The sequence below is a fragment of the Lithobates pipiens genome, unplaced genomic scaffold (assembly GCF_037356315.1).
Source record: "Lithobates pipiens isolate NorthernLeopardFrog02 unplaced genomic scaffold, aLitPip1_a1.2 Scaffold_19, whole genome shotgun sequence".
NCBI lineage: Eukaryota > Metazoa > Chordata > Amphibia > Anura > Ranidae > Lithobates > Lithobates pipiens.
This window is the reverse complement of record NW_027507764.1, coordinates 553116539-553132738: the sequence shown is the minus strand read 5'-3', so window position 1 is coordinate 553132738 and position 16200 is coordinate 553116539. Positions and strand designations below refer to the sequence as shown.

Here is a 16200-nt window from a genome sequence, read left to right as displayed (position 1 = left end):
AGCTCAAAGTCTATACATTGGGTCATGTCATTTCTGTTGAAAAAATTGATCACTAACTAGCAGTGGCAGCCCATATATTAGGGCCACCCGGTCGCTGCCCCCTCTCTCCATGCCACCTTATATATGCAATGGTTCTATCCATGGCTGCCGCGGCCACCCTCAGGGCTTTCAGGGCACCGGGTGCATCAATTACAGCAGCCAGGTTTTTTTTTGTGAAGCACCTGATTAGAGCCAAAGGCTCTAATAGGTTTCAAAATAGGGTGGGCTCGGGTTGCAGAGAATACTCTCTGATCTCCCCCAGGTGTGTTATAACAGCGAATGAACATTTGCTGTTAAAAACACTGATCCTTAATCAGAAGCGGAAGCAAGTGTGAGACACCTTTTTTTTCGATTGGCCAAAAAGAGAAGACTCCCGATTGGTCACTGAGGAGGAGGGAGGAAAGGGAAGCCACCGCCGCCGTAATGACCTGTGGAGAGCAGGAGAATGGTAGGCTGCCGCTGCCGAGCAGGGGAAGCCACAGGTGATGTCGTAAGTGCTACCGACCAACCGGGGAGGGGGGGGGGGGGGCGGCCTTGATTGGTGGTATACTGTTTGCCACCCACCAAAAAAAATTTCATCGGCCGTCGATACTGACTATTCTGACTAGACTGATCCTCCCATTTAAGATCATGTGACATATACCTAGGCACCAATTGGAGGGCAATGCTTCACCCAGAAAACTGCACTGAGATTTAATTCAGTCTACAGGCAATATTTTGCATGAAATACAGCCTTCCTGGGAATGTTCTTAGGATTACTGCACTCAGAGTTTCATCTTTGGTTCAGACACAGAGATAGGGGGATTTCTGGGATGCAGAGTTTTTTTATTACAATACAGAGCATATTTATGTGTAGCACCGACCCCCGAAGGAGCGACTGATTTAATTGGGCTTACCATTACCTTCTTCACCTCGTGTATTTCTAGGGGTTTCCTGAGGTTGATGGCCCAAGAACTGCAGAGACTGAGACCAGTTCCGCTTAAGGGATTTTTATTTGCAAAAGAGTAAACGAACACAGTCTCTCAAAGTAGGGTTAGAGGGTTTAGGTAGGAAAGTCCAGGTACTCTTGTAACTTAGTCAAATAGAAAAAAAGAGTCTCTCGCATTAGGAAATCCAGAGAAAAGCCATTCACAGCTGGATCCTCACCCTTATCGGATAGTCCTTATCTGACCAGGTCTGGCATCCAACAGGGGGGTTAAATAAAATGAAGTCTCTGCCACAAACTTGTTGTAGAACCCTTGAATAAAGTCTCTGCCACAGACTTGTTGTAGAACACTTGAATAACTGAAAGATGTAGACCAGGGATCCTCAAACTACGGCCCTCCCGCTGTTGCGAAACTACACATCCCATGAGGCATTGTAAAACTCTGACATTCACAGACATGACTAGGCATAATGGGAATTGTAGTTCCTGAACAACTGGAGGGCCATAGTTTGAAGACCCATGATGTAGACAACTCAGAGAACCCCCGTACGGTACCAGTATCTTGCAGCCGGTCCGGCGATACCATACAAGATCATATTTGCTTGGGGTCCTTCAACTTAGCCTTCAGGCTCCTTCTGAGAAGCCAACCTTTGCGTGGCCTTCTCCCGAAGAGTCCTCCCCTGGATGCTTCTACAGTTGCTGGGCCTCTCCACAAACCAAGATGGCACCGAACCACCTCTGAATCCTTCCTTCAGTTACTTTGTCTCGGGCCAGCCAGCCCCGAGACTTGGAGTCAGGGGGATCCGCACACAAGGCCATGAGAGCCCAGGGGGGCTGGTCAGGAGGACCAGGACCAAACAGCCAGAAAGCACTTCTGGACCGGAACCCTGAAGCACGTGATGTCAGCACCTTAAGTACCCCCTCCCAGAATGCACAGCAAAAGTGACACTCCCACTGGGCTGGTTTAGAGAGAGAACTAGCACTCAATGCACCTAACTGGACTGTGTTCTAGCACCTACCAGAGATGACAGCGCCACCTATGGTCAAGCAGAACACAATGCAACCCAGCTACACTGGTACTGAGACCAAAATTTTGTGTAATTGAACCCAAAACCAAACTGAAGTTCCAGGAATATTAAATGACAAAAACACATAGTGCGTGCTCTTCAGGAGCCGGCGCTACACATGTAACTCTCTTAAAGTCTCATGACCACCACAACCATTTATGCTACGGCTTAAATAAATCTCTACCAACCAATAATTTAGAATTTTTTTAGCAATTGCAGTGGAATGCCATGACCTCAAAGGGCTTTTTTTTCCAGCTAAACTTTCACTTAATTTGTTTGATTTTTTTTTACATTTATACACTTGATATGTTTTAAGTTTTATATCTATTTATTTGCTATATGTGTACAATACTTTTTTGCACATAGACCTTTCATACATGGCAACAGATTTTTAGAGCACTATGAGCTATCTAAAGGGAAAGCACGTCCTTTTGGATTACCTTTTCTGCTCCGACACATTTACTTGTGTAAGGTAATTTTTGAGCCTGATAAACACGTTTCTTATTTATAATAAGTACAGTAGTAAGTTGAATGGAGTTGAATAGAAAATTACAAACATTTATATATACTCAGCTAAACAAAATGATCTAAATAGGCCTTAAAGTAAACCTGTAACAAGCATGGGTAATACAACTGAAATATTGATAAAATATGAAGGAACAGGGGTTAATTTTGGTGCAAATGACCAGGGGGGCTGGTCAGGAGGACCAGGACCAAACAGCCAGAAAGCACTTCTAGACCGGAACCCTGAAGCACGTGATGTCAGCACCTTAAGTACCCCCTCCCAGAATGCACAGCAAAAGTGACACTCCCACTGGGCTGGTTTAGAGAGAGAACTAGCACTCAATGCACCTAACTGGACTGTGTTCTAGCACCTACCAGAGATGACAGCGCCACCTATGGTCAAGCAGAACACAATGCAACCCAGCTACACTGGTACTGAGACCAAAATTTTGTGTAATTGAACCCAAAACCAAACTGAAGTTCCAGGAATATTAAATGACAAAAACACATAGTGCGTGCTCTTCAGGAGCCGGCGCTACACATGTAACTCTCTTAAAGTCTCATCACCACCACAACCATTTATGCTACGGCTTAAATAAAACTCTACCAACCAATAATTTAGAATTTTTTTAGCAATTGCAGTGGAATGCCATGACCTCAAAGGGCTTTTTTTTCCAGCTAAACTTTCACTTAATTTGTTTGATTTTTTTTTTACATTTATACACTTGATATGTTTTAAGTTTTATATCTATTTATTTGCTATATGTGTACAATACTTTTTTGCACATAGACCTTTCATACATGGCAACAGATTTTTAGAGCACTATGAGCTATCTAAAGGGAAAGCACGTCCTTTTGGATTACCTTTTCTGCTCCGACACATTTACTTGTGTAAGGTAATTTTTGAGCCTGATAAACACGTTTCTTATTTATAATAAGTACAGTAGTAAGTTGAATGGAGTTGAATAGAAAATTACAAACATTTATATATACTCAGCTAAACAAAATGATCTAAATAGGCCTTAAAGTAAACCTGTAACAAGCATGGGTAATACAACTGAAATATTGATAAAATATGAAGGAACAGGGGTTAATTTTGGTGCAAATGAAATATCAAAAACATCAGTAGATGCAGAGATACAGGCATCCACATTATACATGCAAAGCTTGGCTTTTTAGGTTTGGCCTAGCCCTCTCCTGCCTTCCAAGTCTCCACATTTGTGCTTTACTAAGTAATCGGTAGCCTTAGGAGGTAAAAAGTCAAACATGACCTTCTGAAGAAAATTTTACATTTCTGTGCAATTTTACCTACTTATTTCTCTGGATCTGCTGACTATTTTTATATGAGGTTTTGTTTTTTTATATAACATGTTTAGCTTAATTGCTCGTGAATTTCTGGATTCATCGTTGTTTGATAGTGCTGAATAGAATCCTGTATTTCTTTTGCAGTTTTATCTGAATAGCCCCTCATTGCTGTCTTTCTTGAGGGCTGGGTAACCTGCTAAACGTATCCGTTTCTCGTTGTAATGGTCTTTTTCATTTAGAAGAAACACTGAGGAGCACTTAGAGAAAACAACTTTTCTAGTGAGAATGAAATCTATCTAAAGCCTCATACACACGATCGGACTTTGTACAAACTTTCCCGTGGACTTTTGTACAAAGGGCGTAGTCCACAAGTTTGTATTGCATACACACAATCGGACTTTTTAGGCAACAAACACGAACGTAGTGACGTTTCAACGTACTGATGACACTTCAAAAGAGGACGTTCAATTACTCCAGCGCCACCTTTGGTCAACTTCTGTATTGTTGTCTGATCTTTTGCATTGGTTCTGAGCATGCGTGTTTTTACTTTGTACAAAAGTCCGATGGTTTTGCGTACACACGATCGGACTTTGCTCCATTGGACTTATGTTGTCAAAAAGTTTGTCTGTTCGCACAGCCAACAAAACTCTGATGGAAATGGAAAAAGTTTGTCCGATGGAGCGTACACACGGTCGGATGTTGCTCAAAAACAGCTAATTTGCATGTTTGTTGTCAAAAAGTCCGATCGTGTGTACGGGTCTTAAGAATGACAAAAAGGAATTCTGGCTATTGTAATAATTGAAATATTCTCAAATGAACTCTGGACTTGTTTTGAAAAGTTTTGTTGTTTCGGGAAAGTCTATAAATCAAGGTTATACTTTCTAACAATACTCTTCTTGTCTTTTCAGCTTCACGTGGCTTTCTGGGCAAGTCCACAGAAACTTTTTGTGCAAGTTTTCTGGACATGTGGTGGAGTTATTTGATGAAGAGTTTAGACATCTATATGCCACATCCAAACCAGTGATGGGATTGAAGTCTCCAGCTCCAATGGCGCCAGTCTTAAAAAAGGATAATGAGAAACGGGCAATGTCAGACACCAGCACCCAGGAGAGTAAAAACACAACTTCAGAACCTCTTAGTGGGTCATCCAGCATTTCCCACACATCACAACCACCTTTGTCGCCTACATCCATCACTCCAGTTCAATCCCCTGTGCTATCTCCAGTGACATCCCCAGTGACATCCCCTTTGCAGCGCATTAATTCTTTCCATGGCTACTCCTCTCTTCGAACTCCTCCAACGCCAACCAACTACCAACTAAACTACTTCCAGAGAAGCTACCAACCTGAGTCCCCAACCCACGTGTTCAACAATAATAACAACGTCTACCGCTCATTCAGGACCCGCAGAGAAGACTTTTTGAGCTCCAGATTTACCCAAGGGTGGAGATTTTTTTCTAAACCCACAATGACCTAAAACATGCTGTTACTTGCAATGCACTGGTACAAATAATGCACTAAAAAACTACAAACTCCAGTAGTAAAATGAAAATTAATAAGTAGGGTACAAAATGTAAAATGAAAAAAATGCTTTTATTAAAAAGGGAACACTATACATCAGGGGTGCCCAACCTTTTGAAGAGCGAGGGCCACTTAAGCGACTTGGTAACTGGTCGCGGGCCACAATGAAGCAGGCAGATGACAGGTCTGTGCAGAGCGGACAAAGCCAACTCTACTCTATGGGTCCTCCGATCCGCTCTGATGGAAGGGGATTGATCCCCTTCAGTTTTTTTTTTTTTTTGTGAATCAGATTGGAGGTAGGCAGGTGTAAAAGGACACAAATCTGTTTACATCTGCCGTTTCATAGAGGTGAATGGAGGGTCCGATTAGTTGGACCGATTGTGTGAATGGGGCCTGCAGCGCAGGGCATCTGTGTGTTAGTTACAATTTGCCATATACTTCTATTATATCCTGCAGGTGCGGTGCACTTACTGAAAGCTCACCAAACCCGCAGGTAATAACAGAAGTCTATGCCTCAGTGCAGGTAACCTGGAGGTGCACTGCACCTGCAGATCAGTTTGAAAACAGCCCAGTAACCACTGCGAAGATATGCCCATATATACAATGCAATTTTAGTAATAAAGTGACCTTTAATAACAGTCTTCCATTCAGGTATCGCCTGCTGTTGCTGTCCCCGGCGGAGTGCATTTGGCATTGCTCCGCCTGTGGCAAGAGACGGCGCTATACAGGAAGCATCAGCTTATACAGCATTTTTCCACAGCTGCTTACTTTGCCGGCTTCATTAACAACACAGATGCTCTGGGATGGCGGGTCTGTAACCCATGATCTGGGCTTGCCAATCTACCATCCCACAGAAGGAGGTCGAGGGCCACATCAGAGGGCTCCGCGGGCCACTGGTTGGGCACCCATGCTATACATGAACAAGTAGGTAACATTTTTCATAACTCGCTCTACTAAACAGGGAGCCCAACCATGACCACTGCTTCTCTAACAACTACAGTACCAAGAAAAACTTCTGGCCATTTGCAGCTTTTATGAGTAAAAGTCCTGAGTAAGAGTAAAACAGACAAGACTCCTACTAATATCTTTGTTAGATGGGCTATTTATGCCCAAGATTGCTCAAAATTGTAAGATAAAAATCTAAATCTGACAGCTTTTCAGACCTGCTATACAGATAAAAAAAACCTTCAAAACTTCTTCCATCACTTATTGGAGAAATCAAAAGCTGCCCCTTCTGCTCCCTACTGTTCCATTACTGTGATGGGCAATCTGATCGACCACCCACCAAACTTCATCAGGAATGTTGTTCTGTTTCAAATGTCGCTTTATACATTGACATACCGCCTTAGACCCAGTCTACCTGGACATGTCCTCTGCAGACTTGGCGCTATCCACAGGCAGCTTAACTCTTCAATAAGACACAGAAGCTGAATCCAATGCATTTTAACTTCAGCTAATTGCAGTACAGATAATGTTTTTTCCAATCCTTTGAAGTGTAAGAAGATAATGACTTTCCTAAGCCCTGTCTCTTCAAAGTACTAACATTGACTGAGGGAACATGGAAGAAACAGAGCAGGTCTAGTTAGAACTGAACTAACTAGCACAAAAAATACATATAAGTGGGGCAGAACAAATGTGTATGTTTTAGGGCTCCTTGTGGCTTGTTAAAATGGTTGCAGGTGTGTCCAGGAACCTCAAGGTACTTGTATTTTATAAATGGGAGCTACAGTATTATGGCTCTTGGCTATTTTTAATGTTTACAAGTGTAAAAACTGATCTTTATGATTTTTTTTTATAGCTTGTATAAATTGTTTATGATACAAAAAAACACCTAATACTGGGGGGGGGGGGCATACATGACATTTAGGTTGCAAGGCATATTGGGCTATCTAATAAAAAGCCCAGTACTGTCAGCAAACTTGTTTATTGCCTTTATCTAACTGAAAATCCATACAGGTTTCTTTGGGCTAGTAGACAAGGCGTGAAGTGTGTCCCTCTTCTGACTCATTCATCTGTGTGTGTATTGTAAACTGATATGAATAGCAGGAGATGAAGTTACACAGGCTTGTCTGACTATTCACAGCATAGTAGTAAAACCTGCAGCTTCACCAACACCTGTTGGTAGTAAGTAGTAAATATTAAAATATTAATATCCAGTTTTTGTATTTCTGTTAGTAATAAGATTTAAAATGTAAAAATCAAAATTTTTTAGGCCCAAACATAAAATGGAAAATGTATTAAAAAACACGATTCCCTTAAAGTGGAAGTAAACCCATGGATTTAAACAGTTAAAAAAAAAAAAGGCATGCCGGGAATGCTAACTGCACATTGGCTGTGCTCTCAGCCAAACTATCAAACCATCCAATGGCTGGTGTCATAACGAATCACATGTGCAGCACCATAGCAGTTGAAGATTAAACAGAGGCAAAGATGGCAGCTTCCTTGGCTGAAAACGATAGGAGAGTATACTTCCACTTTAATTTCTTATAATTAGCATACAGTATATGCAAAGCTCCTGTACATATTAAGCAGTTAATCAATTGATTTTACCAGTTATCTGGAGTTGTTCTTGAAACTTGAACATTTAGTGAATACTGTGTATTGCTGTTACACGTTGTAAGCATTCATACTATGGCATCAGGAAGTATTGTGAACTGACTAGTAAAGTTACTTCTTTTTGTATTTTGTATAACGCACATTTGTTTATTTGCTTGCAGTTTACGGAATTACCGTTTTTTGTTTTTTTTGTTCTTTACTTTAAGTCCGTTAGGGTTCGGGGTCATGTTGTAAACAGTGTAAGATTTTATTTTTGCTGCTTATAGGATGTTGATGGTCAAGGGTCACCACACAAGGGCTAAGAGTTACAAGTGGTATGCCCAGCCATGGTATGACTTGCAATGACTACCTGTCTATTCAGGGTATCTCTAGTGAGTTGTACCCCATGTTGACCATCCGCATTTCTATGGATGTTGGGGAAAAAGACTATCAATTATTTTAATTCTACCAAGTTGGAGGATAGAGTATTACCTAAATGGGCAAAAAGTTGAGGACAAGCACATATCTTACTACTCATCATTGCCAATAACACATTTGACAACAAAGCAACAGGTTCACCTAACTGCCACCCCTTCAGATGCATATGCTTACCTTTACTTTGCCTACCTGTTGCTCTCTTAGCCGCTTGAAGTGATTAGAAAAGCCACGCATAAGCTCCAGTTCGCTGTGGTTGGAGTTTACTCAAGATTAAGGACTGTCTCCCCACCTTCATGTGTCCAGTGGTGGTCACTCAAGCACACAGAGCTGCATCCTGGAAGGAAGGGGAGTGAGTAACGTGGTTTTCATAAAGGAAAGTAACATAAATTTCACTTTGCTTTAAGGGCTATGCTGGGGGAGAGGCAAAATTAAGGTAAGTAACTCCAGGGGCAACAGTTAAGTGGACCCGTTGCTTTGCACTGCATATACACGGCACAGGTTCACTTTACCAAATGTGATAGCAGTTCTCCTGGTGATCTACTATGTAGTTTACTGTTCTGTCTAGAAGTGTAATAGAAGGTGAAAAACTGAAAATTTTGAATGGCTGCACTGACACTGCATTAACTGTGGATTATTTTTAAATAAAATGTACATATTAAATAAATTACCAGATTTGGTGTTTTTTTTGGTGAGGGGGGCATTAAGTAATTTGTAGCTGCAGATACATTGTTAAAAAATTGTTATACATTTATAGAAAGCACAGCGTTGGCCCAAAGATTGATTTCAAGAACACCAGAAAGTGAGTTTCAAGAGTACCACCAACTATAGCCATCGTGAAGTTGCCTGCCTTTCCCTTTATTTTATTTCACTGGAAAACACTGCAGTAGAAGTTAGAATTCTTACGAGATCTCATTGCTGGAGTACCCAATATAAATTATTATATAAACTAGTAATATCAAAAGCAAAATACTAACAAATATGAAAGTTTTAGAATTACTGACAGTTTAGAGTGGCCCTTCTCAACATTTTAAACAACCCTTAAAATAACTTTCTGATCTCACGAAGCCCCTGCTAAAAATGACTATATCTACATCTCATGATACAATTGTGTGATGGTCAGTGGGAAGAATGCTCCTTACACTTGTGGTCATTGGGAAGAATTACTCCCTTAGAGATAGCTAAAAATATCAATGGTGCCAATGGGAACTAAAGCCGGCCATAGATGGGTTGAATCTCAACTGGTAAAGCAGGAACCAGCTGACAATCGAACCATGTATGGGCACTGCCAGATTTTACATGCGGTTATCACTAGTGGCTGTTATAGCCACTAGTAATAATCACTGTGTTGTCCCAGCAGGGATGGTTTTCCCCATCGGGAGAAGACAATTGCTTGGCGGGAGGGATTCCCCTGTCAACACTGTCTGGTTGCAGGAAACAAATTTCCTCCGCCTATGACTGTTCTTATCTAAGAGGCAGAAATGTCTCATTGCTCAAGGCACCCCTAGTAATGTTTGGAGGACATGGAACCCTCAATCGACAATGGAAACATGGAATCCTGGTTGAGAAACCCTGGTTTAGATTGTCTATTTGTGTACGGGGCTTATTTAGTAGCATCTTTAACCACTTGCCGCCCGCCCTATAGCAAATGGACGGCGGCAAAGTGGTTTCATAATCCTGACCGGACGTCATATGATGTGATCAGGATTATGAGCCGCTGCGCGCCCCCGGGGGCGCGCATCGCGGCAATCGTTTTTGCGGGGTGTCAGTCTGACACCCGGCAACTACGATCTCGGTAAAGAGTCTCCGTCGGAGACTCTTTACCACGTGATCAGCCGTGTCCAATCACGGCTGATCACAGTGTAAATAGGAAAAGCCGGTGATCGGCTTTTCCTCACTCGCGTCTGTCAGACACGAGTAGAGGAGAGCCGATCGGCTGCTCCTCTGACAGGGGGGGTCTGTGCTGATCGATTATCAGCACAGCCCCCCCGAGGATGCCCACACTGGACCACCAGGGACGCCACCAGACCACCAGGGATGCCAAGGATAAGGTATGCCACCCTAGACCACCAGGGATTCTAGTCAGTGCCACAATGGATGCCAATCAGTGCCCATAATGGATGCCAATCAGTGCCCACAATGGGCATCACTGATTGGCATGCATTATTGATTGGCACTGATTGGCATCCATTAGTGCAATATATTATAATACAATGCCGCCTATCAGTTCCCATCTGTGCCGCCTATCAGTGCCTACCCATGCCCACCTGTGCCGCCTACCCATGCCCACCTGTGCTGCCTACCCATGCCCACCTGTGCCGCCTACCCATGCCCACCTGTGCCGCCTAACCCATGCCCACCTGTGCCACTTATCCATGCCCATCCATGCCAATCCATGCCAATTTGTGCCACCTATCAGTGCCCATCTGTGTCGCCCATCAGTGCCACCCATCAGTGCCGCCTATCAGTGCCACATATCGGTGTCCATCAATGCCACCTCATCAGTGCCACTTCATTGGTGCCACCTCATCGGTGCCCATCAGTGCCGCCTTATCATTGCCCATCAGTGTAACCCCATCAGTGCCCATCAGTGAAGGAGAAAACTTACTTATTTGCAAAGTTTTGAAACTGAAACAAAAAAAAAACATTTTTTTTTTCAAAATTTTCGGTATTTTTTTTTTTGTTTAGCAAAAAATAAAAACCGTAGAGGTGATCAAATACCACCAAAAGAAAGCTCTATTTGTGGGAAAAAAATGACACAAATTTCATTTGGGTACAGTGTAGCATGACCGTGCAATTGTCATTCAAAATGCGACAGCGCTGAAAGCTCAAAATTGGTCTGGGCAGGAAGGTGTTTAAGTGCCCGGTATTGAAGTGGTTAAAGAGAAACTTCTGTATGGGCCCACACTAACCAATCCGATTTTAAACCAGCCCTGAAAGGTAACTGTTGGTTAGGTAAAGTGGAAGGTCGTGCCAAGGGGATGATTTACTAAATACGGATACACTGTTTAATTTGAAAGTGCAGTTGCTTATTTCTGGTTGTCAAGGGTCACCACCCAGGGGAATTATCCCAAGTTCTTAGTGAATGTGGTGAAATTTCACTTTGAAAAGAATACCCAACCACGTGCAAGGAAAAAAAAAAAACAGCATCTTTGTTTACTCATGATTAGATGATAGACGTCAGCAAAGCTTCACCTCATTCACTAAGCTGTGGAAAAACTTTCACTAAAAAGTGTAACTTCCCTTTTAAATTCATCAGTCTGTGTCATATTTAGGTTTTTGGTAAACTCCCTTTAGTGAGTTAAACCACCTAACATAGTCTGACATCTCTCAGGGATACTGTTGATGGGATGAGCACATACTATATGCCTCTGTGGGACATCAGTTCCTTAATAAGGTAGTCATGTACTCCATTATTGGACAATGACATAATTTTAGGTGGGGATCCCTGTGCCTTTCAACTTCTGTTTATGGTGAGAGCAAGATTGGGCCTCTCTTGGGGATTAGTTTGACCCTTTGTGATTACTGTCCACTTGAGTTTCAATTGAATGACAGGTCAATTGGATGACAGGTCGTGGGCTTTGGAGCCGAGCAGCCCTTGCTGTCTGGGGCTTGGATCCAAAAAGACTATTAAAGGGTAGGGGTGAGTGAAACTTAGATTTTACATCTCCCAAACGTTTTACCAGAAATTTGGAGAGTTTGGCTATAGATGTCAAAGTCAATATTGAGGGCAAAGCTAAGGTGGTTTTATAGTTTTTAAAGGTTAAATGGGCTTTAAATGGCTTCTGAGGATTCCAAAAACAAAATAACCTATCCTGGACCTGTTGTTGTACCAAAAAACAGCCCATCCTCAGCCTTATTCTTTTTAATTTTACATTTGTAGCCTGACAGTGCACAATTAAAAAACACACACACATACAAAAACACTAGATGAAAAAATCTACCCAAAATACAATATATCACCATCAGCCCAAAATAGAAGTGGACCAATTAGTAAAAAAAATTAGTTCTGCTTTTGTGACATTTTGCAAACAGAAATTTATATAAAGACTAACACAAGAGCCTTCAGGTTAAAGTGATTCTAAGGGAGAATTCGGCCCCTGGGCCTTGTGTTTGAGAATAAGTGGTAGTTCCAATCTTTTAGGTCACACAATATTTGCATAACAGTTTCTGAAATGCAAAATTTTAGTAAAAAGTACACTAAAGTAAATTTTAGGACATATAACCTCAATAAGTTATCAATTTTTATGTAATGCTGCGTACACAGGACCGGACTTTCAGGCAGACTAGGTCCGACGGGATCAGTTCATCAGACAATTTGATCGTGCGTGGGCTAGTCCGATCGTTTTCCGAAAAAAAATCAGACGGACCTAGAAATAGAACGTGTTTCAAATCTATCCGACTGACTCAATTCCGACGGACTAAAAAATCAGGAAAACCGGTCATCTGTGTTCTAGTCCGACGGACCAAATATGACACAAGGGCAGCTATTGGCTACTGGCTTTTGAACTTCCTTGTTTAGTCCCATTTACGTCATCACGTTCGAAACGAACGGACTTTCGATTGGACTTAGTCCGTTCGTGTGTGGCCAAGTCAGTTCGTTCGGAAAGTCCGTCGGAACTCTGCCGAAAGTCCATCGGGAAGACCATCGGACCTAGTCTGCCAGAAAGTCTGGTCGTGTGTACGTGGCATAAAGCCTAAAAGATGAGGTTGCACTGAGTAAATAGATACCCAACATGTCTTAAGATTGTATGGGCCTGTAAAACGGCAACAAACTTTCATACTCTATATTTCCTATAGTCGAAAAAAGCTTTAAAAAGCCCCCACAGGTCATCATTTTAACCACCTCAATACTGGGCACTTTCACCCTCTTCTTGCCTGGCCAATTTTCAGCTTCCAATGCTGTTGCAACTTGAATGATAATTACTCAGTCATGCAACGCTGTATCCAAATGATATTTTTATTATTTTTTTTCACACAAATGGAGATTTTTACTGGTGGTTAGGGATGAGCTTCGTGTTCGAGTCGAACGCATGTTCGACTCGAACATCGGTCGTTCGTGCGTTCGCCGAATTCCGAACGTTTGGGCCGTTCGCGGCAAAATTCGTGTGGCCCACAATGCACTGCGATGGCGCAATGCATTGCTGTCTCACGATTGGCCAAGCATGCACTGTGACCCCGCATGCTTGGCCAATCGCAGCGCCAGCAGCGAGGAGAGCAATGGTTGGACACAGGCATCCTGCCTGTGGCCAATCATAGCTCAGCCTGTGTAGTGCACGCCCCACACTATATAAAGCCGCCTTTCAGGCGGCCTCGTGTAGTGTTTGTTAGCATCTGAAGCAGTGGGTGTTCTGTGTACCTTCAACACAGTTACACACCAATCGTTTTTGGCTGATTTACTATTTTGCTCTTGTGTAGTGGTTACTGTCTGTGCCCTGACCGCAGTATACACCACTATATTCACCTCACCTATATAGCTAGTGATCTAGCTTTAATAATAGAGCTTGCAGTCAGTAGTGTTAGTGCGTGCTGTCTGCGTGCTCTGTACCCAGTACATACCACTATATACACCTACATAGCTGTTCTCTATTTGAGCCCGATTGTCATCTGCTGGAGTTATTGGAAGTTGTGCTGTGCTTCCAGCACAGCACAGTATACATCTGTATATACCCCTTTAACTCTGCTGTTTTCTGGTTATTGTCTGCGTGCCCTGACCGCAGTATACACCGTGATATTCACCTCACCTATATAGCTAGTGGTCCATCTTTAACAATAGAGCTTGCAGTCAGTAGTGTCACTCAGGAGATAGTGCGTGCTGTGTGCGTGCTCTGTACCCAGTACATACCGCTATTATCCACCTACATAGCTGTTCTCTATTTGGGCCCGATTGTCATCTGCGGGAGTTATTGGAAGTTGTGTGTGCCTCCAGCACAGCACAGTATACATCTGTATATACCCCTTTAACTCTGCTGTTTTCTGGTTATTGTCTGCGTGCCCTGACCGCAGTATACACCGTGATATTCACCTCACCTATATAGCTAGTGGTCCATCTTTAACAATAGAGCTTGCAGTCAGTAGTGTCACTCAGGAGATAGTGCGTGCTGTGTGCGTGCTCTGTACCCAGTACATACCGCTATTATCCACCTACATAGCTGTTCTCTATTTGGGCCCGATTGTCATCTGCGGGAGTTATTGGAAGTTGTGTGTGCCTCCAGCACAGCACAGTATACATCTGTATATACCCCTTTAACTCTGCTGTTCTATAAAAAAGGCATCTGCAGGAGTTAGTGGGTGTTGTGTGCCTCCAGCACAATATAAACTACCCAACCACTGTTTTACCCAACTCCCTTCAGGCCATTACCATGTCTGGAAGGCCAGCAAGGAGAGGCAGACAGGCGCGAGCCGATAAAAGAGGGCAAGCAGGCTCTGTGTCTAGAGACAACAGTGCTGGTCGTGGACGCGGTGCATTGTCATCAGCACGTGGCCATGGGACATGCTTGTCCTTCTTTTCTGCAGCTGGACATGTTGAACCGCAACATGCCAACGACTTGGTAGAGTGGATGACCAAGCCCTCTTCATCCTCCTCATCCTCTCTCACCCAGTCTCAGGGTAGTAGAAAAGCAGCTGCCAACACATCGTCGTCCCTCCTCTCAATGTCATCATCAGTGACTCCTTCCCTAGACCCACCACGTCCTCCTGAGGAGTCTCCTGAACTCTTTGAGCACAGTGTTGGGTACATGCTCCAGGAGGATGCCCAGTGTTTGGTGGGCTCTGATGATGACACTCAGCTAGAGGAAGGCAGTAGCGTGAGCGCAGAGAGAGAGGATGCTCAAGAAGCACAGCAATCTGGCAGTCATGTTCCACAAGCTGCAGCATACTGCCAGGTTTGCTACAGCGATGAAGAGGGAGGGGATGATGAGGGCACTGACTCCACGTGGGTGCCTGGAAGGAGGGAGGAGGAGGAGGAGGAGGAGGAGGCACATGTCCAACGAGGCAGGATGCCCTCCGGGGGCCAGCTTAGGGGCAGCACACCGACGGAATCACACCGCAGAGCTCCGCCTGCGCAGAGCGCTTCCTCTGCGCGTTATTCTAAAAGTTCTTTGGTGTGGGCCTTTTTTGAGACGAGTGCATCAGATCGCACCGCTGCTATTTGCAACATATGTCTCAAGCGTATCTCACGTGGCCAAAACATCAGCCGCTTGGGCACCACATGCTTGACCAGACATATGTTGACCTGCCATGCAGCTCGTTGGCAAGCGTACCTGAAAGACCCACACCAAAGAACAAAGCGGACCTCTCCTTGCTCCTCATCAGCTGGCATCTCTAACCCCACTAGACCTTCAGTCCTCTCTGAAACCTGCTCTGAGAGGAATAAAGGTGTAGAATTAGGTGTGTCACAGCCAAGTGCTTCCGGGAACTCTGCTAGTGGTACATCCACATCCGATTATAGCAGGCAAATGTCCCTGCCCCAGCTGCTGGACCGGCGGAAGAAGTTTACTCCCAGCCATCCACATGCCCAGCGGTTGAATGCTAGCTTGGCTAAATTGCTAGCACTTCAACTGCTGCCTTTTCAGTTGGTAGACTCGGCCCCCTTCCGTGAGTTTGTACAATGTGCGGTTCCTCAGTGGCAGGTCCCCAAACGCCACTTTTTCTCACAGAAGGCGATTCTGGCTCTCTACCGGCATGTGGAAGGCAATGTCCTTGCCTCGCTGGACAGGGCGGTCAGCGGTAAGGTGCATATTACCGCTGACTCATGGTACAGCAGGCATGGACAGGGACGTTACCTGTCTTTCACGGCCCATTGGGTCACTCTTCTGGCAGCTGGGAAGGATGCAGGACAAGGTGCAGTAGTGTTGGAGGTTGTTCCGCC

At 43.8% G+C, this 16200-nt stretch overlaps 1 protein-coding gene across 1 annotated transcript in view; it reads left to right on the top strand.

The window, feature by feature from the left end:
- The window catches only part of FAM83A (family with sequence similarity 83 member A), a 78351-nt gene extending 69354 nt beyond the window's left edge, over positions 1-8997 (top strand). Inside the window, exon 4 of the mRNA XM_077493286.1 lies at positions 4749-8997. Within this exon, the coding sequence (XP_077349412.1) occupies positions 4749-5316 (568 nt within the window). The 3' untranslated portion in view covers positions 5317-8997. The remainder of the gene's footprint in view (positions 1-4748) is intronic.
- Positions 8998-16200: the final 7203 nt, after the last annotated feature.